General features: G+C 34.1%; 1 protein-coding gene across 1 annotated transcript; it reads left to right on the top strand.

Moving 5' to 3' along the window:
* The first annotated feature begins 17,259 nt into the window (after nt 1–17,259).
* LOC149426497 (uncharacterized) lies at nt 17,260–23,074 on the top strand. The gene is made up of 3 exons (XM_089637183.1): nt 17,260–17,365; nt 20,900–21,745; nt 21,931–23,074. Exons 1-3 carry the CDS (start codon nt 17,314–17,316, stop codon nt 22,146–22,148), a joined length of 1,116 nt encoding a protein of 371 aa, XP_089493309.1. The 5' UTR covers nt 17,260–17,313; the 3' UTR covers nt 22,149–23,074.
* Nucleotides 23,075–23,975: the final 901 nt, after the last annotated feature.

Here is a 23,975-nt window from a genome sequence, read left to right on the forward strand (position 1 = left end):
GTTTGTGTTATTTTATGAATGTTTTTGTTACATAAATATAATAATCACCTATTTTATTATAATTTTATTTATTTCGTACATTCTTTAATAACTAATAATTAGTTAATCATTGTTCAATGTAATATTTGTGTCAATTGTTCTTATTTGTTCATACTTTATTGTCTATTTTCATTATATATTTTTCCTGACGACAAAACCATTGATTAAATAGTGGTGCACACAATGTCATTTGTTTTCTTTTAATTATTTTATTACAAATTTTTATGTTTTGTGAGCTGTATATAGTGACAACGGTTACAATAACCTACCCTAAATTATTGTATTATTTTTCTGTGGTGACAACGGTTACAATAACCGCTCCAAATGATTGTATTATTAACCAAATAAGGTTTCATTCAACTAAGTTTGAAGGGTAGGGATTGCGGGTAAAGTTTGACTTCATGTTTATCTTTTTAAGTTTAACAAATTATAATTTTGATTTATGGATAAATTATAGGTATCGAATATAATATAATGGCAACGTCGCCAACGTGTTCTAGTAGTTTTTTGTAGTTTTTTATGCATGAACATAATTCAACAGATTATTTAATGTCGTGACAAATGTTTGATGTTGTCCTGTGAAAAGTGTAACAACAGATAGATTTAAATAAATATGTATGAAAAATAAGCACTTACACAACATTGAAAAAATATTTCGCTGTGCTTTCCGAGAATATTATGTAGTCATTTGTATTTTTTTTAAATGCCGTCTTGAAGATAGCATAGGTACTATCTTGGGCCATAAAAGAAATTTGAAATTATTAGTTATTGAATATTATGAGTAATAAATGCATTAATCCCTCACAATTGTACGACCTGTTAATTGCCGATATCGCATGTCTTTAGACCCTAATAAAGAACTCGTATATGTGACGTGTATCCTATACAGTTATAATAAATCTACTCAAACATTGCTTTGTTTTATTGATTCCCTTATCTTTGCCTTCTTACAACCTTGAAAGTAAAAAAAAATGCGAAAATCATTTTAGTGCAAGTCCAAAGTGTTAATGGCTCGTCTACCAACCTAACCAAACTACAATTGAAGCTACATGTGGTAAATGAATTATATTTGCTATGTTGTAACCATGCGTGAATTTTTGGTAGATATAATAATAATAATATTTGGCTAATTTATATAGCGCAGTTTTCATGAAAAAATCACTTCAAGGGTGCTGTACAAATATATATATATATTAAATAACAAATACAGCTGGCTTGCAACTAGGATTCATAATAACTAGTGACTTACATCTATGATTTATTTCTAGTGACTTACGACTAAGGCTCGTAATTACTGACAACTGCAAGTATCTAAGACTTATATCTAGTGACTAACCACTAAGGCCTATAACTACTGTCCTAATGACATATGTAGAGATTTACAACTAACAAACTTATATTTAAAAATAAATCTAAGGCCTTTAACTATTATCTTAATGTTTAAAAATACATCGATAAATGCTGTTTCTGATTTTACTAGCGCCAAAAGAAGAAGGAAGTTCTATAATATTGGAGTGTTACTGTTGATTACGTAATCTGAAGGTTCCCGAGGAAAGACGAAGTGAACCATTATTTAATTAATCCAATGTAATTTTTTAAAAAAGGTACTACTTTATATTATGTAAAAGCCCCGTGGGTCTTAATACAATTTGAAGAAAGGAACATTTCACATGTAATTCATATTTATATTATAACAGCTCTACTACTGAGGTCGTAAAGGGTATCGCACCCGCGACCTTTGTTTGATAACAGCTCGACCACTAAAGTCGTCAAGGGTTTCGCACCCGAGACCTTTGTTTGATAACAGCTCGACCACTAAGGTCGTCAAGGGTTTCGCACCCGCGACCTTTGTTTGATAACAGCTCGACCACTAAGGTCGTCAAGGGTTTCGCACCCGCGACCTTTGTTTGATAACAGCTCGACCACTAAGGTCGTCAAGGGTTTCGCACCCGCGACCTTTGTTTGATAACAGCTCGACCACTAAGGTCGTCAAGGGTTTCGCACCCGCGACCTTTGTTTGATAACAGCTCGACCACTAAGGTCGTCAAGGGTTTCGCACCCGAGACCTTTGTTTGATAACAGCTCGACCACTAAGGTCGTCAAGGGTTTCGCACCCGCGACCTTTGTTTGATAACAGCTCGACCACTAAGGTCGTCAAGGGTTTCGCACCCGCGACCTTTGTTTGATAACAGCTCGACCACTAAGGTCGTCAAGGGTTTCGCACCCGAGACCTTTGTTTGATAACAGCTCGACCACTAAGGTCGTCAAGGGTTTCGCACCCGCGACCTTTGTTTGATAACAGCTCGACCACTAAGGTCGTCAAGGGTTTCGCACCCGAGACCTTTGTTTGATAACAGCTCGACCACTAAGGTCGTCAAGGGTTTCGCACCCGAGACCTTTGTTTGATAACAGCTCGACCACTAAGGTCGTCAAGGGTTTCGCACCCGCAACCTTTGTTTGATAACAGATCGACCACAGAGGTCGATTTGGAGGATTTCCTAAAAATAAATAAGGCAATGTTTCATTAGCATCGATAATACCAATTGACCTTAGCTCCATTTTAGTTTTCTAGATTCCTAATTTCCTACACGAGCGTAAATTTGTGATGGCGGCATTTGATACCTTTTTATCGCGTTGTTTTTGCGATTATGACTTTATCATTTCACCCGCACGATAATTCCGCGAATCACATAACATTCCTTTCAGAGTACGATATCGATTTCATCTATCCAGGTGTAGTGGATTTGTGACTTGGGACTAAAACTATGCATCATCACTCTGAGGTCATAAAGATTACAGATACGAGCAATTTCTGGTTGAAACATGGTGCCCTTTTTATAATTATGTATAACAGTAATTAATTAAGTAACTAATCATTACGCCGTTTTCTGCGGCGACAGGCAGAGAGGATGGACCGCCAAACAACTCAGTCTGGGCACACGCTCCTTGCCTCATTCACATTCATACATCTCCTCATATATACTCTTCTATTATTCTGACTTCTGAAATTACTTGATCGTGCCATGTCTTCTTCTACCATTCACATTTGCGTCATATATCCTCCTAACATTCCTTTCTGTATGTTTGTTAACCATGAATTTCCAATTAGCCATGAACTCCCCACCTTCGTCTTTCAATTTCCTTCCCCTCCCCGCTACTTTCAGTCTCACAACATACCCTAACTGGGGATGACATAGTCGCACTGGCTCCAGACGGTTGGGAGTACTTGAGTACTTAAATATCAATTTTTATTTTATCTTAGTTAAGGTTAGGATGATACATATTTCGATGCAAGGTTAAATAAAAATTAATGAACGGATTTTTCAATTTTTTTGCTATTATTAGCAAATCTTTGATTTAATCTTAGTGTACCGTGTTCTATTACACGGAATGTACTGTAAACCAAATCAACAAGGATGCAAAAATATAAAGCACATTCAATTGGATTCAAACAACAAAATAGAACACCCGACTTCAACATCGAAATGGGAGGACATGTCATAGAATGGAAAGATGATGTCGTGTACCCACCTGGGCCTGACTATGGACTCGCGAGTCAATTAAAAATCTCACTTAGCCAAGGCGCAACAAGAACGCGACAAGCGATTGGCGCAATGAAGACCATTTTCGACAAAAGCAGTCCGCTACATTCCAGAACCTCGCTTGTACTCGTACTCCGCCTTGTACTGTCATATGCTATTCCTTTCTGGAGCAGCATATCACACTATGACCACACGAGACTACATACACTTCAAAATTATTTCATAAAAATTATATACAACACGAGACTTAGAACATACTTGAAAAAATTACACGACCGAGAACAAATACCGAAGTTATACGAGTACACAAACAGACTAGCTAAACGTTTTTACAAATCATTCGGACGTTGTAAAAAGCAACTCATTCCATAAATCGGACAATACAATTCACCCAGCAACCTTACATTTATATATATACACAGACTACCTAAAACATCCTGATGGACTTAGATGATTTCTGGCACATATCAGCTTTAGACGTGGGCGGATTAGCAACGAGCAGTAGGTTATTTCCTAATCTCCCGACTTCCATCCCATTATATAATGTTTTTATGTCTATTTATGTAAGTACGTTTACTCTTTATTCTCCCATAGGTATATATCAACATAAAAACAGTAATACACACACAGAGACCTCATAATGAAGGACACCATATACTGACGTTACTGAAGGCAGTCTCTGTTTCATGTTGACAAACGGCCGCTTCCTCCTGAGTGAGGTTTTTATTGGTTTCCTTTAATACAACAGGCGAATGCGGAGAAACTGCTAAGAATAGTCTACAGCCGACTCCTTCCTACTCCCAACACAGCACAAACAGACATGCATGTAATATATGACCGCGGTTGGCTACTGTTGATGGTGCTGGGGCTGATGATGATGCAAAAACATGCAATTTTAGTAGGGTTTTTTTTAGGAAACAATTTTTCCCCATCGAGAAAATACAAGGCCTCTAAGTCTATAATAGCTAGATAACATTTGATTGAGGTAAAAATTGTGAGGCGCATATGACGCCGTTGTATTTGTATAAATAACATTAACTTTAAATTCAGTAAATTTAAATGATTCACCACCTCATGGAAAATAAGAACTTATATGTTCAGTTTTATATTTATTTATTATCTGTTTGAGCTCCGCACTTTTATTTCCATGTGTATATCGAATTATAAGCTTGATAACACATTAAACAATTATTTTAACATTTGTGGTATAAAAACGTATCGCAAGAACAATAGTTTAATTTAAAAAATAATAATTTACAATTTAACATGAATAAATAGATGCAAATATAACATTAAAAAAACCTAAAAATTATAATGGATCCCAGTCCAAGCCAAACAGCCAAAAGGGGATCTGTCATTATACTAACATTATTTATGGGGGAATAACGGTTGCAACCTAGCATAAAAAATACGCTATTTGTAATGTATGGAGTAGTCGTGCCTTTACTGTGGCGTGTGAAGGTGGTAACTCAGTAAAGTAATACGTGATTCTGTACTGGTATTTATTAGGGAGCTTTTGTTATAAACAGCTGTGGGTCGGGAGACCTGTTGGCGAGGTCGGAGGGTCTGCCCAAACCAGCCTCTCCCGCTCTGGCAGGCCATGGAGCTAGTGAGCAGGCGCCATCTGAACACACCTCACACGATGAACCCGGGCACCCCTGCTGAATCATCAAACGTAGCGAACCACGTTCCCGGGTCCCAGGGCAGCGGTACCCAAACCCGCATCACAAAGTGATCATACCATATACTCCAATTTAAATATTAATTAAACACTAAAAACATTTATTTTAAACAGATGTGGCTATACCTTAAACTAATTATTTTCGTGAATTAAATACTTTTGATATGTCATACAGAGCTCCGGGCCAAAAGGGCCCCTTTCTATTTCATAATGAATTTCTAATAATGGTTGTTGGAAAAATATGAATTAAACACCTCTGTTTCTATTTGTATATTTAAACACTGTTATATTATAATATTATGTACTCTTCTTCTTGTGAATTTTATTAATAACTGTAAGAAATATAATGTAAGCTAAGCTACACCCTTTGTACTTTCTGTGTTTGATATTAAAAGAAAAATGCCATTTTTTAATATAAATGATCGAATGTTTATTTCATTATAAAGAGGAAGGTATGCCGTTAATAGTGAAAAATAACATCGGTCAAATGACCACCACGACCACGCCAACAGGACCATATCCTTAACATGAAATTTCCAATAACCAAATCGCAAAGTGGCTGCCTTGTGTCCTCGATAGCCTCACGAATTTCATCTTTGAGGTCTTGAATCGACGCTGGGCTGTTGGCGTAGACCTTCTCTTTCATGTGGCTCCAAAGGAAGAAGTCGCAAGGTTTTAAATCACAAGATCTCGGTGGCCAATCGTGATCACCTCTTCGAGAGATAACACGGTCCGGAAACTTTTCCCGTAAAAGATCAATGGTTTTCGTTGCTTGTGTGGCACGTAGCGCCGTCTTGTTGAAAGTGAACGTTGTCCAGATCAATACCATCCAATTCCGGGCATAAAAAATCATTTTATGGCCGGAATTAAATACACATAACACCTCTTATTGGAAAATCCTATACTTAAAATGTGATATTATAAAATTATGTACTCTACATCTTGCGAATTGGGTAAGCTGTAAAAAATAGCTACTTATATGTACCTATAAGCTACACCCTTTGTAACATTGTACATTAAGGAGGGTTGTTTCGGAGAATTTGAACAATTCATCAAATTTCAACGTTCATTTTCAAGTTCTGTGAAAGATTTTTTCAAGTTCTGTTTTTATTTCAGTTTTGTTAAGCAACTAGCCTACAATGATATAATAACAGAACTTGAATGGGACTTTCACAGAACCCGAAAATGAACGTTGAAATTTGATGAATTGTTCAAATTCTCCGAAACAACCCGTCCTAAATGTTTTTAAAATTTGAATTTGAATAAGTATTGCGTTTTCGCTTTGACCTTTAAGCTTTTATTAAAAGTCTCGATATTGATATTATCTGATAATTATTTGTAATTGATTTATTAAATTCACAAACGTGTGAGAATTCAACAAAACGTTTTATATTTCTGATTGGAATGCCTTTTCATAATTTTTTTATCTATTTCTATTATCTTGCTTACACGTATAGTCCTATAATGGCCTACTATAATATCTTACACGCTCGTATGCGTACATAGATTAGTCAGAAATTTATCTAAGAGGTACATCCATTGAAAGATTCGTAAATAGATCATACGATCTAGCAAATAAGTTTACAGTTTTATATTTTTACATTCTATGTAGGTACAATTAAATTTATCTAAGAGGTACATCCATTGAAAGATTCGTAAAGACATCACACGATCTAGCAAATAAGTTTAATGTTACATATTTTTACATGCTTTGTAGGTATAATTAAATTTATCAGAGGGTACATCCACCGAAAGGTTTGTAAAGACATCACACGACCTAGAAAAGAAGTTTAATTTTGCATATTTGTTCATGTTATATTGGTGCAATTAAAAACCATACTTCCTTTTATTATCTTTTACAACAAAAATACAAATTGGACCTTGATATTGGTCTCATAAATAAAAGTTATGAAATCTATTTAAATATTGAGCATTTTTTTATAATGACGCACCTTATCGTTCATATTATTTATATTATGTCGTAAAGCAAAACATTTGAATTAATTTGGGCTATGTGCATTAAATTAATCTTTGCGGGGATTAGTCATTGGGAATTAATTCGCAACATATTATCTTATCCAAGCTTTTATTCAGTGGAACTCATAAAATTATTTTATTTTAGTTGTTTTGGTTCTTTGTCTAGAGTTAACTTCTAAATCAATAAATTGAATAACAATTAAATTTGATACTTGATTATTAAGGGCCAGTTGTTCAACCGACCGTCACATTTGTAATTGTCACAAATCGACGATCAGCGCCATTTTGATTTTTTTATTTGTTTATTCTCGAATTGTACTTTATGTTAGGTTATTTGATTAGTCTGTGATTAGGCCGTAAAGCGGAATTAAAATCAATTGACAAACGGAGTCTAGAAACGTTCGATTTCAAGCACAAAACTGGATTTAATTTATTTTGTAAATAATTTTATAAGAAAGCAATAAAATTAAGTGAAACTGTCACAGATAATCTTACCTATGATGCAATTTTTTTTTAAGTTTTTTACTTTACGCGTTCATACATTTCTATTGAAAAAAAACATATTTTTTGTAGGTTACATTTATATTTTTTAATGAGTAATTTATTTTTTATTTGTATTCTACTCAAGCGAAACGATAGGAAAATCTTCAATTTATCTAAAGCACATTTTTCGGTATTCATAATGTACATCAATTCGTTATAAAGATTAATCAAAATAGTGATTTAGCATTAAGCTTCGCCTTAACCAATATACACTTTGTTATTATATCCATCCACCTTTCAAATTGCTCTGACCGTCGATATATGAAGATTTCAAGCTTGACAATCAATAAAACAATTGAGCTAAATCACGCCAGCAATCTCTGAGACTCGGTGGAGATATTGTAATAGAACCTACTATTTATAAAATCAGTAAAAGTATCTTTTTTCAGCAATAACATATATTATTCTGAATCAATCTCTACGATTAAACGAACAAATTAAATGAACAAATACCCAAATTAAAATAGCAAAGTCTCAAATCATGCTGGTTATCTTTGAGACTAGCCCGAGATATTAGTTTTTAATTCGGTATAAGTGTCAGTACTTATTCTTTTCATAAATCAGTCAAAATAGTAAAGTACATAACTACTTCTTTCTCTAAATCAATCGAAAATATTAAATTAACAAATAATACACGTGGGTGAGTACTTATACTCACCCAAGAGATAAACCCATAGAAGTGTGGGGTGGCCGTGTCAGTGTGGCCGAAGTAAATTCTGTTTTTTATTATTTCTGTTGAATTTAATCAAGAAATTACAAAAATCTTTCTTGGACAAATTATCATTGACCTGTCTAGGATTCAAGGTGACACTGTATAACTGGGTCTGCCGTAATCAGGGTAACATATTCACACATTGATTTATAACTAAACAACCTGTCTAGAGTTCTAGAATGTCCAGAATAATCCTAAAAATAGCCTAGTGTTCTAGTATATTAGAATATCGACTGGCAACATATCGAGAAATACGATAATTTACTAGACATATTGTTTAAAACTTCAATCTATACGAGGATAGTATAAGATTACCCAACTATGAATCTAGAGCGCCGATCTCGGTTCTTATTCTTATTAGATTTCCGGATAAGGAATTGTCCTTAACCTAAAAATTAATGACTGTTCGTTAACTAGGGGCGATTCTGCTTCTGCTTAAGGAAAATAAATTGTTTCAACAACTTTGTTGATGTCATCCGAGCGAACTGGAATGGCAGTTAACGAAAAAGTCGTTAATTTTAAGGTTAAAGACAATTCCTTATCCGCAAGTAGAACCGAAATCGCCGTCAGGGAAAGATTGATGGAAGATGGCGGACTCTTGTGACTTGTGCAAGTGCAGGTCGTGAGAGATGTAAAAGATGACAGATTGATGGAAGATGGCGGACTCTTGTGACTTGTGCAAGTGCAGTTCGTGAGAGATGTAAAAGATAACAGATTGATGGAAGATGGCGGACTCTTGTGACTTGTGCAAGTGCAGTTCGTGAGAGATGTAAAAGATGACAGATTGATGGAAGATGGCGGACTCTTGTGACTTGTGCAAGTGCAGTTCGTGAGAGATGTAAAAGATGACAGATTGATGGAAGATGGCGGACTCTTGTGACTTGTGCAAGTGCAGTTCGTGAGAGATGTAAAAGATGACAGATTGATGGAAGACGCCGGAATGTTGTGACTTGTGCAAGATGAAAAGAACAAATTCAACAAATTTACAAAAAAAAATACAAAGGAATGAGAATGAAGGAGTGAAAAAAGCAAATAAGTGTTGCTATTAATGTGTATTAAAACGAAACTGAACATTATATTTGTAGTATTTTGATATGTTTAATGTTTTAAATTTAGAGTTTAATTAGATACAGACCTTATCTTCGATTTTTCTACTGCTAATGTGTACGTTTTATGACAGTTAAGTATATTTTAAGACAGTATGTTTTCAGTGTGTTTTATGACAGTTAAGTATATTTAATACAGAATATATTTCAATTCAGTGCGTTTTAATTTCAGCGTGTTTTTTAGTATGCATGAGTGTGTACAAGTATAATTAGTTATACGAATAATTTATAGTTAATAAAGTTCTAATAGTTCTAAAATTAAATACTAATAAATAAGATTCACCTGGTGTGTAAATTTACCTACTTTTATTGTCTCTTTATACTGTGCCATTATACATTTTTTTCTATTAATGTTTTGTTTTATTTAATGTTACCTTGAAGAGTATGCATGTTATATTCCTGTTACGTTTTTGATTTGTTTTAAAGAAATTCGCACTTCCACCGCAGCAACTATTGAAAGATGTCATTCAAAGTTAAGAGGAAGCAACAAGCCAAAAAGTGTATATTCTTGGTATGCCTTATATTGTAGGTAATAGGCATTAAAATCGCTTGACAAACGGAGTCTACAGACGTTCGATTTCAAGCGCAAAACGGGTTTTTATTATATACATATGAATATTAGTAGACCTGCCCTAAGTGATTAAAAGCGTATTATCCCCACTCCCCATACCGGTTCCATTGAGCCGGCTGGGCTCGCATATGGCCTCAAGTGAAATTTGAAAACGTGACGTCATCATTCTTGTGCGAACTATGGTCGAGGCATCATCGGTTCATTTTACGAAATAAAACGGCAAAATGTTGACTTGTACTATGAAAACTTGTAAAAATAGATGTGAAAAAGAGAATAAACCCAATTGTCGTATTACATTCCATATATAAGCATTATTTTACTTTATTTTAAGCATATTCACATCGTATAATATGGATCAGTTGTAGAAACATGTCTGGACGCGAAACACAAAGCTGGTTGGTTGCTGGGAAGTAAATTATGAACATTTATAAAAGTGTCTAAAACTAAATACTTAAACGAAATATTCGACTCTGAAAATAGAACCGATATTTTTTGCCGAATTTGGACTTCGCAAATTTGTTCATAACGTGGCGAGTAATTTGCGTTCCCATGTAAAAATGTCTATTCATTCAAAAGCAGATTTTACTTTTAAGAAGTAAATGGTGATATTATAATGCGAGATGCCTATTTACTGTCAGATTGATTTATTGACGAATCACAGTCAGCTTCACCCCCTTCGTTCTTCAACAGTTGATTTTACCCCTCGCCATTATCTTCTCGTCTATTAATTCCTATGTCTGTGGTTTTTATTTATTTTGTGAATAATTTTATAAGAAAGCAAAAGTTAATCAAGTGAAACTATCACAGATAATATTAGCTATAATACAGTATTTTTTTATTTAAGTTATTTCCTTTACGCGTTCATACATTTTTATTGAAAATATACTCTTTTTAGTAGTTTACATTTATATTTTTTTTGAGTAATTTATTATTTTATTTGTATTCTACTCAAGCGGAACGATAAAAAAAGCTTCAATTTATCTAAAGCATATTTTTTGGTATTCATAATGTACACTCATTCGTTATAAAAATTAATCAAAATAGTGATTTAGCATTAAGCTTCGCCTTAACTGGCTGGTAGCAGTTCCTAATTGACAAAAACCGGAGACACTGTGCAGAAAATTAAACGCTCCTCTCAGATTTCTGTAATTTTGTCCCGTAAAGGTAAATCTGGTAACCCTGGATTTGATCATTACGTACCATTTTTTGTGTACGTTCCATTATTATTCACCTGTAGATATATTTTGTTCTTGATTCTCATTTATCTGAAAAGAACTTCCTTACACAAATCGATAATACATCTTAACCGATAAAATCAAAAATGTGATAAGTCTATCTATTTTGCCTTCGTCGGCAACATTGACAGTTGATAAAGCCCATTAGCAGTAATCAACTTATCACGACATGAAAATACAATATATATTGTATAGCGCATTTACCCGATGACTTTTTCGCGCCAAGAAAACGCGCAATTCTTACCAACAAATAAACTAACGAACTTTTCTATTCTTTTTTTAAACCCGATCATTTTATTTATTTTTTATTTACGCCCTTAGGACTTTTACACAAAATAAGTATAAATACGCCATTAGGGCTTTTACATGAAAAAGTATAAAATACAAAAAGAGAAAAGACGAAAAAGGTATTCATACCTGCCTGGAGTAAATATCAATAATCAACACAAGAGAAAAAAGAGAAAGTAATGTGTATGCTAAAGATTTATATAAAAAGTCCTTCAATAATCATAACTTCTTTCAGCTTTTTCAAAAAAAATTGCACAGCAAAATTTGTGATAAATAAATACGAACCATCTAACCCAGGGATATAATACAGATATCCTTAATTACCCGTAAAGTGATAATGTATATGTGATAACGATTACCACGATACCCTAGGTGTTTTTATTTTCATTGGCGTGAAATTCTGACAATATGAAGTAATTAATTACTCATTATGGAACATGTAACATAATTATGTGACAGTGATAACTGTATCCTTGTTATTAGTGTGCGTCACCGGGGTAAGTATGTGATATGTGACCACCTGATTTGACTTGTCCACATCCAGCTGCGCTCCCAGCTTGAGTGTTCTGATTTGCCTTGTCCACATCCAGCTGCGCTCCCAGCATGAGCGTTCTGATTTTCCTTGTCCACATCCAGCAACGCTCCAGTTCTAAGCGTTCTAATTTGCCTTGTTTACATCCAGCTGCGCTCCCAGCTTTGAGTGTTCTGATTTGCCTTGTCCACATCCAGCTGCGCTCCCAGCATGAGCGTTCTGATTTGCCTTGTCCACATCCAGCAACGCTCCAGTTCTAAGCGTTCTGATTTGCCTTGTCCACATTCAGCTGCGCTCCCAGCATGAGCGTTCTGATTTGCCTTGTCCACATCCAGCAACGCTTCAGTTCTAAGCGTTCTGATTTGCCTTATCCACATCCAGCTGCGCTCCCAGCATGAGCGTTCTAATTTGCCTCGTCCACATCCAGCAACGCTCCAGTTCTAATCGTTCTGATTTGCCTTGTCCACATCCAGCTGCGCTCCCAGCATGAGCGTTCTGATTTGCCTTGTCCACATCCAGCAACGCTCCAGTTCTAAGCGTTCTGATTTGCCTTGTTCACATCCAGCTGCGCTCCCAGCTTGAGCGTTCTGATTTGACTTGTCCACATCCAGCTGCGCTCCCAGCTTGAGCGTTCTGATTTGCCTTGTCCACATCCAGCAGCGCTCCCAGTCTGAGCATTCTGATTTGCCTTGTCCACTTCCAGCTGCGCTCCCAGCTTGAGCGTTCATGGCAGTTCACAATCAACCAAAATAAAACCAAATTACGGGCCTTTGCGTAAATGTTGAAAGGCTGATAGAGATATTGAAAGAAGTGTCAATGGAGTTCTGATACCTTCCATGGTATAAGACAGCGAGGCATGGAACCGGCAGAGGAAGGACAAAAGCAGACTGAATGCTGCAGAAATAAGATCCCTGAGGCGGATGTGTGGTAAAAACCATATTTGATCGTTTGAGAAATGTGGAGATTTGAAAATAATGTAGGTCTGACATAAGCAAAGGTAGTGAGAAAGTTTAAGAAATGGACGCTTAGAAGGTTTGGGCATGTAGAGCGAATGGACGAAGTAAGTGAAAGGTAGAAGAAGCCGGGGACGCCCGAGGAAGATACGACCAGATCAAGTGAACCAGATGCTTGATTCGGGCCGTGTCAAGAGTTAGAATAATAGAATATTATGTATAAGACGATTTATGAATATGAATAAGGCATGGATTGTGTGCCAAGACTGAGTTCAACCATTCTCACGTTCCGGGTTACTCGTTCCATAGATGTCGCGTTCCAAGTGCAGTATAAACTGCTGTACGGGCTGAATTGGTAACATCAAAGCTGATTGAGTCAAATTTTGTTCGGTGGATCAATCTCATTAGGCCGGTTGAGTGTTATAGAAATAAAATTAATCAATATATCATCAATAAGAAAAAAACACCCTTACTTTGTAAGCAAAAACTAGCATTCCCGGGTTACTAATACTCCTACAATAGTCGAACTGAATAGCTGAAATTATTACTTGTGCAATGACACAATTTTGGTGATTTGTGGGTGTATCATTAAACACCCACAAAAATCACCAAAACTATCATTCCCGGGTTACTAATACCCCTACAAAAGTCGAACTAAATAGCTGAAATTATTACTTGTGCAATGACACAATTTTGGTGATTTGTCGGTGTATTATTAAAAACCCACAAATCACCAAAACTAGCATTCCCGGATTACTAATACCCCTACAAAAGCCGAACTGAATAGCTAAAATATTTAATTGTGCAATGATGCAATTTCGGTGATTTGTGGGTGTTTTATTAAACACCCACAAATCACCAAAACTAGCATTCCCGGGTTTCTAATTACCCCTACAATAGTCGAACTGAATAGCTGAAATTGTTACTTATGCAATGACGCAATTTTGGTAATTTTAGGGTGTATTATTAAAAATAAATTTTTTATGGTTTTTTTTTAATTTCTACCAACGTTTGATATAATATATTATAACACTAAAAAACGAGCTTTTAAAATTTAGTTTTAAATACTGAAATAAAATCCCAAAACACTGAAATACAGTATTTTTGTAATTTTATCTTATTTATATGTATTTTTTTTATACATTATGTTCTGGATGGTGTAGCATACTTATAAATAAGTGCATAAAAATAAGACGTAGGTACTAAATTTAATGGAAATAAAGCTGAATACAATAAATGAAATTTTTTTTTAATAAATAATGTTTTAATGCACTCTCGAGGAAATGATATAATAGGGTTTTCCAATAAGATGTGTTATTTTGAATAGCCCGCTATTTCTGTAGATGTTACTTTTGAAGCTGTCATTTTTAATTTATATACATAACATATTTTTAAAATAAAAGAAGTGATAAGTGACAAGAAGTGATGTGTAGTTTATGGCAAGTGTGTGTTTATGTATATAAAATTAATTAATAAATAATTTATATACATAATAAAATAACACATCTTATTGGAAAACCCTATATTTGTAGAATTTAAAGAAAGAAAAAATATCATGTATTCTACATACATGATATTTTTTACGTAGGTACTAAAATCAAATCTTGAGATATATTAATTTAGTGTGTTCAAATTTAATACAATTTTATAGTACCTACTAAAAATATTTTTAGAAAGAGACAGAGTAAAGGAAAATACGTAAATAATAAAGATTAGTAGACATAAATAATATTTTCAAACAAATTTCATTAGAAACTTTGTTTCCATTTAAAAAGGTAGATGCCAAAAATATGGAATAAATTAGTTGATAAGATGATATTGTTAATTCTGAATTTGAAATATGAGATCGACAAATATGACTTTTAATAAATAGGTCCCAATGGTCAAGTTGGTTAAGACCTCTGTCCCAGTAAGACAACAGACTTTGGTTCGATTTCTAATTGTAACCGTTATCTTTTTATTTTGCTGTTTTATGTATAGTTTAGATATATTATTATTATCTTCTTCTTCAATTAATTAAAAATTATTTCTCCACATGGAGTAAAGTTATTAAAAACTAACTTTCTCCATGAAATGACTTCAAATAGAGTCAAGTTTGACCCACGACTATGTCCACGCAGGTAGATTAAAAAAATATCATTCAAATCACTAATAATAGTGGTAACTATTTAAAATTTGGTGATAGCTGTGTTGATATTTTATTTCAAAAGTTTAAAAAATAAAATATATCACGAATTTCAAAAACATCATGTTTTTCAACATATTTTTAACAACTTTTCAAGGGTCAATCTAACCTGACATCAAATATGGAATTGTAACTACTCTTTCATTTATCTCATAACTAGCTTTTTGGAGATACAGCATATTGACACTACATGGGCGTAATACAAAATTATTAATACGGGTAGTATAAAGTTAAAAAAATAATCTAAAAAATTAGCTATTAGACACATATGATTTAAATGGTTCCATGATAACTCAACACAGTGATTATTTAACACACATTTTTAAAAAGTGGTATAAAGTCATTAAAAACGATGAAAAAAAAAGTTTTTTTAACCTAACCTAACCTAACCTAACCTACTTAACCCAGTTAAAAAAGTTTTTGTTTTATCACTTTCCATGACTTTATATAACTTTTTAAAAATGTGATGAATTATCATTTTGATGGTTTATCCGGTCACCGAATTAAATGCCCTTCTGATGCCAATGTGTTATTAATTGGAATTTACATTTCGACTTAGTTTTATGGATTTGAATTACTTTTATTCAACCCATTGACTTTTCAACTTGTTTGTTGTATAATTCTTATGCTGTTATATACATATATAATATTTGTACTCTATTGGATTGCTTTTAGGCTTGCAGTGTAGATAAAATATTGTAAACTAGACAAAGCATACTCATATGTAAAGCATTTAAGCATTAAAATGAATCATCATGAGGATTTAAAAAAAAAATCAAAAGTTGCGTCACAATACGAAGTATGTCAAAAAATACAAATAAATAGTAGTATATCTGTGTGTAAGGATATAATGGTCAACATTATGATTCCAGAGATAGCCTCATTTTTAAAGTCAGTGCCATACAATTTTTTCTTAAAAAAATGATGACTCCTTCATTTGTACACGCAATTGCTTCTTACAAAATTTTATAGCATAGTAATGATCAGCAGAATCCATTTCTAGCCAAAAAAAATACCCTTGAAAATTCAAGTCTCTATGTCTATGAAAGGCAATTTTCAGCCCACTGTGCGCCCCCCCTTGCATCTGCCCAGTATACATGAGAGATGCCGCTCCACTGGATGCGAGTTACTTCAAGATACCTTAGACATTTTCCCAACTATCCGTATAGAATTTACAGACATTGGCTTCAGTTAGCAGACTACAAAGTATTGTTTAGAACATATAGTTACTTCCAGTAGTAACTTATAAGAGGGTTGTGACTAAAATGGTCCTCAAACAAAGAACCGTGGAAATAGCCATGATATTGCCAAGTGTATCCTTGCTAGGTAGAAATACGAACATGGATGGATAAGAAGCAAGTTTAGGGTGGTCGAAATTACTGCCATATCTCCATCCCCGTGAGGAACCATGCTGGGAAATACTGGGCATGTGGCATCACTTACAGATGATCTTTGGAACCCTAGTGTTATTGTTACTGTGAGAGTCATAGTAGCCGTGACTTAACTAGCCCCCTAACCGAACAAATCACACCTATCCCTCTAACCAACTAGCTATGACCAACCTAGCCCCTTAGTAAAACTAGTTATGATTAACCTATCCCCCTTGCCGAACTTGTAATGACTAACCTAGCCTCACAGCGAACTAGCTATGACTAACCTAGCTTCCTAGCCGAACAACACTATAAGGACCTATTTCCAAAGGTAGACGCCACAAGGCTCACGAATAGTGTTTTTATCTTAATTTTTATTTAGTCGCCGTTGAGTGAGAATCTTATGTTTTCGCAATGTTCGCTATCCAAAGGACCCATTATCTCTTCCGCTGATAAAGTGATGCGAAACTGAGCGATAAAGAGATATTACAATCAATAAAAGCAGATGATTCGTGTGTGGCGCGAGTTATTGTGAGGTTTCAAGTGCTCGCGATAGTTCGTCTGCCAACTGCCGCCACAATGAGGCTGTTCCCCGCCGCGCTGATGCTGGTGCTACTCCTGGCTCCCTCAGGTTATTACAGTGACATATTTTATAGGTTTTCTTAACCAGTTACATATTTTAAAGCAGTGACATCTTTTACTGGTTTTCATAACCAATTATAATATATTTTACATGTTTTCTAAACAGTGACATATTTTTCAGTGTTATTAGGCAGTGTCATATTTAACTTTTTTTTTTTAAACTCATTTAGATATTTACCGGTTTTCTTAGTCGGTTATATATTTTAAAGGTTTTCTTAAGCAGTGACAGTATACTATAACTTTTTTTTACAAAGTTAAAAATTTAAGTGAAATATTTTACCGGTTTTTTCACCGGCAAAATATTTTCTAAAATAAAATACTTTTTTGTTTTAAAACCACGATATTTATTAATTTAAGAACCGACCGGTTTCGCTTTACTTAAGCATCATCAGGGTACAAATTAATACTATTAATTTGTACCCTGATGATGCTTAAGTAAAGCGAAACCGGTCGGTTCTTAAATTAATAAATATCGTGGTTTTAAAACAAAAAAGTATTTTATTTTATTAAATATGTCAAACCACAAAGTGATTGCTTTCTACAATAAAATATTTTCTGGTTTTCTTGAAAAGGGAAATGTTTTACCTTTTTTTTACCAGTGACATATATTGCCGATTTCTTAAATCAGTGACCGGATGTTGTTACTTCAATCTGTGGCTCTTAAAACAGTAACAATTATATAACAAAAAAAACTATAATGGTTATTCCAGAACTCTTAGACCCGCTTGCTTCACTTGTAGAAAGTCATCGTTTAAACAAATTTATTAATTCTGTACGAAAAAACGAACTTTATTTTTGATTCAACTTTCTTGAAATATGTGAAAAAATAGTTTATATAATATATGACATGTGTTTTATCTAAGTAAAATAAACATATTTTTTAAATTGATAAATCCTAATTGTTTAAAATAATGTAAGAACCGATATAATCTATGATATTTGAATAAAAATTAATTGTTGCTAAACATCGGAAATACCTAGTCTATAGATTAAACTGGCCTAAAATATATTTCATATTATATATTCCCTTCGAGGTGATAAATTATTTAAAAAAAAATTAAATAATATTTTTAAATACTTTTTTTACCATCGAATGATCCTTAATATAACACCTTTTTAATATTACTAGCTCTACTCCGCCCCGCGTTGCTGTAGCTCTGTCTGTCTGTGCAGGGTTCCATGATAACTCCTCAAAATGACAATTGAACACACCATTAAAAGCGATGAAACAAAAACTAGGTTAAATAGTTACATATTTAAGCTATTTAACCTAGTTTTTGTTTCAATACTTTTCAAAACTTTATAACACTTTTAGGTGTGTTGAATTTCCATTTTGATGAGTTATCCGGTAACCGCAAAAAATAACCTATAAACTCAACCTACGTTACCTATTCCCCTCCGAAAATCGCCATGTAAGCACTTTAACTGTCTTTAACGAAATGACATTTTACGAAAACTTTTTGTTATTACCGCTTCACAATTAAAGCTCTATAAATGAAACATTTCTGAACGTAGCCGAATAGTAAAAACTGTTTTAGAAAAGTTACAAAATAAGCTTTCAAATTATTATATTACAAATAAATATTAGCATTTTTAAATATTAAAATTTAGAACGCAAACATTAAAAATAGGTTAAAAATGACTCACGTCATGTTTTTAGGTGAAAATGGTACTAAAATCACAGATTATGTAAACAAAAATATTTATTCTATTGTATATATGTGTAATAAACACTTTTATCACCTCATTTTTTTATCATTTCATATAAAAATATTTTATAAAAATTTAATATGTGAAGCGCGCGGCGCTACCGGCAGACATTTTGCGCGGGTAAAAATGTTGTGTCAATTATGCGACTGTCAGCAGATTCCTGTTTTGTATTTCCATAGACAACTTGGTAGTGATGTGTAGCTTGATCTATAATCGACCTTTTAGTTTTTGTTTGAGGGATGTAACTAAAATAATAACGGAGTAAGAACGATTTCTATGGAGAGACACGCGTTGACGTGTAAACACGCTTATTGTACTTGACTGCTGTCGTATTTTTAACGCATATATCTACTTACGTTGCTGAGGGGTTCCTAGTTTTAGTTTCATCACATTTCATGACTTTATCACTTTTTAAAGGTGTGTTATATTGTCACTGTATTGAGTTGTCCGGTGGTCGAAAAGGCCATACTGTCCCTCTCTATGCCCGAATTCAAAGTGAATGGATTTTGGATCGGCGAACGCGTAGGTATTGTAACGGATTTGCCACATACGGCCGAGCTGATCCACGGCTAATGGTTCGGCTTTGTGGATGTTTTTTGATCACACGATGATTTTTCGCTCGTTAGCTCCGTCTCTTTATTCACAGATTTGCATAACTAACTATGGCGACAGTAATTGTAGAAGAAGCAACACATTTTTTCTAAACGTTGTTTTATTCTCAAAACGCTGAAAGTATGCACTTTTTACGCACCTTTTATTTTGATAAATTATCCTTCGTGTTCCACGCTCCTACCGTTGAATTTGGGGGTGTAGTTTTCATAATACACTATGAAAAAATTCTAATTAACAAAGTTATTAAGCAAAGCAATTCTAAATTTACTTTTACGAGTACAGAACGACTACAAAATGGCTACCATCACATTTCAAATCAAAACTAGTACAGCTGACCGACTGCAAAGAAATAATAATTATAAAAGTGTGTTTCTATGAACTAAAACCAGAATTATAAACCACACAAAGATAAGAAATTTATCATAACTTATTAAGTTCTTTGTGGATATCTAATCCCCCCCCCCCCGCCCAAAAAAACAGAATATTTGAATAAACAAGTGACAAAGTTATAATTCATTATAATTTTGAAATTTGCCAATTTAAATAAAATTAATATTTAAATTCACCTTTCATTTCTCAATAATTTTAAATGATGGCCAAGAACACCCTTGAAGGGTGAAAGCCAGAAATAATAAGAAAAAAAAAAAAAAGTGACAAAGTTTGTGACATGCAGATACAATTTAATTAGCCATCTGGTATTATACATAAGTAATAATGCAGGGTTTTCGAAAACATATACTATTTAATTTTCAAGATTCAATTTAATTATATTGTTTTGAAAGAAAGACAAACAATCCGTGATGAATTACTAAGCCAGCCAATGAATTAAATTCACTAGGTGAGACCCAGACGCGACCTCAACTTAGACACTGGCAGATATATATAATACATATCATAGACTTTTGAGTGTCTAGAGTGCTAATATTACAAAAAGGCATTATTGATGCTGTTGTAGCTGAAAACGATTTCGTATTTTTTTCTAAAATTCGTTTTTTTGTATTAAAATTTTCAAGAAATCCGTGCGGTGCACGGCCAAACTGAATTTTCCTGAAAATCTTTATAGAAAAAATAAAATTTTCAAAAACATTAAAAAATCGTTTTGGATTTAACAAAATTCTGGTGACAGTTGGAATTATTTAATAATTTATTTTATGTGAAGTAAATCTAATTTATGACTTATTATTTATTATTATTATTACAGGACGCACTTTGGAGTGTTATGTTTGTGAAGACTGCGACAGTGTGAATGAAGAAACACTGAAGCAAACCTGTGCCACACTAACATCCACAGACACTTCATCCACAGGAACAACACCCACCGAAACTACAAACACAGAAACTACACCCACAGAAACTACACCCACAGAAACTACAGCCACAGAAACTACAGCCACAGAAACTACAGCCACAAAAACTACAGCCACAGAAACTACAGCCACAGAAACTACAGCCACAGAAACTACACCCACAGAAACTACACCCACAGAAACTACACCCACAGAAACAACACCCACTGAAACAACACCCACAGAAACAACACCCACAGAAAGTACACCCACAGAAGCTACACCCCCTGAAACTACACTCACAGAAACAACACCCACAGAAACTACACCCACAGAAACTACACCCACAGAAACTACACCCACAGAAACAACACCCACAGAAACAACACCCACTGAAACAACGCCCGCTGAAACTACACCCATAGAAACTACACCCACAGAAACGACACCCACAGAAACTACACCCACAGAAACAACACCCACAGAAACTACACCCACAGAAACTACTCCCACAGAAACAACACCCACAGAAACTACACCCACAGAAACAACGCCCACAGAAACTACACCCACAGAAACTACACCCACTGAAACTACACCCACAGAAACTACACCCACAGAAACTACACCCACAGAAACTACACCTACAACAACTAAACTCGCGGATGCCGTACCTCCACGAATATATCCCAGGTTTTGGGCCAGGAAGCTGTCACAAGCAGATGAACTGGAGTTCCGCTGTGTGAAAGCTGTCTATAAAGGTAACATATTATACTATGATAAAACATACCACATTTTAGAAGTATTGCTTTAACCATTACGTTAAATTGTTTGATCAATTTTATTTTTCATATTCAACAAAAATATTAAACTTAATTATATATATATATATTTTGCTAGCTTCTTTATTTGCATCAACAAATTCGAGCAATTGATCTGTTTTCAGATGACGATGGAGTGACTAAGACTAAACGGGGCTGCCAACAATTTACCGGCGATGAAACAGACGAAGACGTTTGCTCCAAGTTCACTACACTGGACAAGGAACGAGTGGAAGGATGCAAAGTCTGCGGCGACGACTTGTGTAATCTGGCTGTCCTGTTCCGCCCAGCTGCCTGGCTGCTCGCGGCCATCACCATTCTACCACTTCTGCGACTGTTATAAGACAAAACTTTTTGTCACTTGTTCACTCTCTCTCCTGGTCTTTCTGCTTTACTAAACTTAAGTCCACTACCGCAATATGCCAACAACTTTCGTACAACAAGACCAATCAAATCTATCCACGGTGAATTATTTTATCGTACAACTACAGGTCGAGGTTTGCCAGACGCAATAAGCGATGGAAAATTACTCAACCTTGAGCTTTTACCGATTTGATGACGTGTAACGGTTTTTTTTAGTTTTTTTTTCTATATTTTAATTTATCTTGTTGTTAATTCCCACTAGTATAAATATATACAAGCCGTATGATAGTAATTTTATTTCAAAAACTGCTGTTTAAAAAATATTTTATTTCCAAAAAAGTACCGCTTAAAAAAATTAGAGTTAAGATTTAAAACCTCATATAATCAATATTGTTTTTGTATTGCAATCTTGCATGATATGGTATTCAGTAAGATCGTCTTAAGGATAACAGATTGATAGATGTGTTATTTATTTATTTTTGTAAATTATTTTAAGTAGGTAGGTTTATCAAATTAAGGCAGCGAATAAGAGATAATGAGATTTTATGACAATGTGATATTTAAAAAATGGTCGCTTGCCGAAAATTCGTAAAAAAATTACACATTTCTAATGAAATTCTTCAGTGAAGGAGCAACGAATTAGAATCAAATATTTTATCTACAGATTTTAATTAAATCAAACACACATTCAAAAATAATTCTCAGAGATTTTTATGAAGAGTTGTTTTTGGACTCTTCTCTTATTAAAGTAATAACATAAACAAGAGTGTTTTTTTTAAATGTACTAGATTATCTTAGGACTTGTGTTTCTATATCGTCTATCAGGAAAAACTTTTACTTTGTATATCTGGTTAGTTACAAAAAAAAACAAATATGGATAAATAAATTATTTAATTATGTAATCTAGTTACTGAGCTTTGCTGAATGTTCATTGAAGTGGTTCATCTTTTTCTCATTTTTTTAATTCTTCCCATTATAAATGTTAGTGGATACGTCAAAGCTCCGTCCATAGATCAATTTGGAAATAAAGTTTACAACTTGTTAGCAGTAATTAGTTGTATTCACCTAAAAAGTGAGTTTTATCGACACACGTAAATAGATTTTCTACTGCATAGTTGATGAGATTTATGTGTTTAATTTACTTGAAGGTTGTGTTTCAAGCGAAAAAATATCCTTAATTCATTTCAAAATAACTTATTAACGTATTATTACGAGACCATGCCATAATCTCCTCACAATGGCAACATGTCGACATGTAAACACCGCCTGCCCAGCACTTAACTTATATCATGGTATTATTACATGATATCCCCACAGTGGCAACATGTCGACATGTAAACACCGCCTGCCCAGCACTTAACTTATATCATGGTATTATTACATGATATCCCCACAATGGCAACATGTCGACATGTAAACACCGCCTGCCCAGCACTTAACTTATATCATGGTATTATTACATGATATCCCCACAATGGCAACATGTCGACATGTAAACACCGCCTGCCCAGCACTTAACTTATATCATGGTATTATTACACGATATCCCCACAATGGCAACATGTCGACATGTAAACACCGCCTGCCCAGCACTTAACTTATATCATGGTATTATTACATGATATCCCCACAATGGCAACATGTCGACATGTAAACACCGCCTGCCCAGCACCTAACTTATATCATGGTATTATTATTACATGATCTGGGGACAACGGCAACGTGTAATCGGTGTTACGTCTTATTAAATTTAGTTCCAGGGATTGGAAAATTGAGTTTTTCTTCAGAAATGAGAAGAAAAAATAAG

The sequence above is a fragment of the Hesperophylax consimilis genome, chromosome 1 (assembly GCF_061612785.1).
Source record: "Hesperophylax consimilis isolate HC1 chromosome 1, BYU_Hcon_1.0, whole genome shotgun sequence".
Taxonomy (NCBI): domain Eukaryota; kingdom Metazoa; phylum Arthropoda; class Insecta; order Trichoptera; family Limnephilidae; genus Hesperophylax; species Hesperophylax consimilis.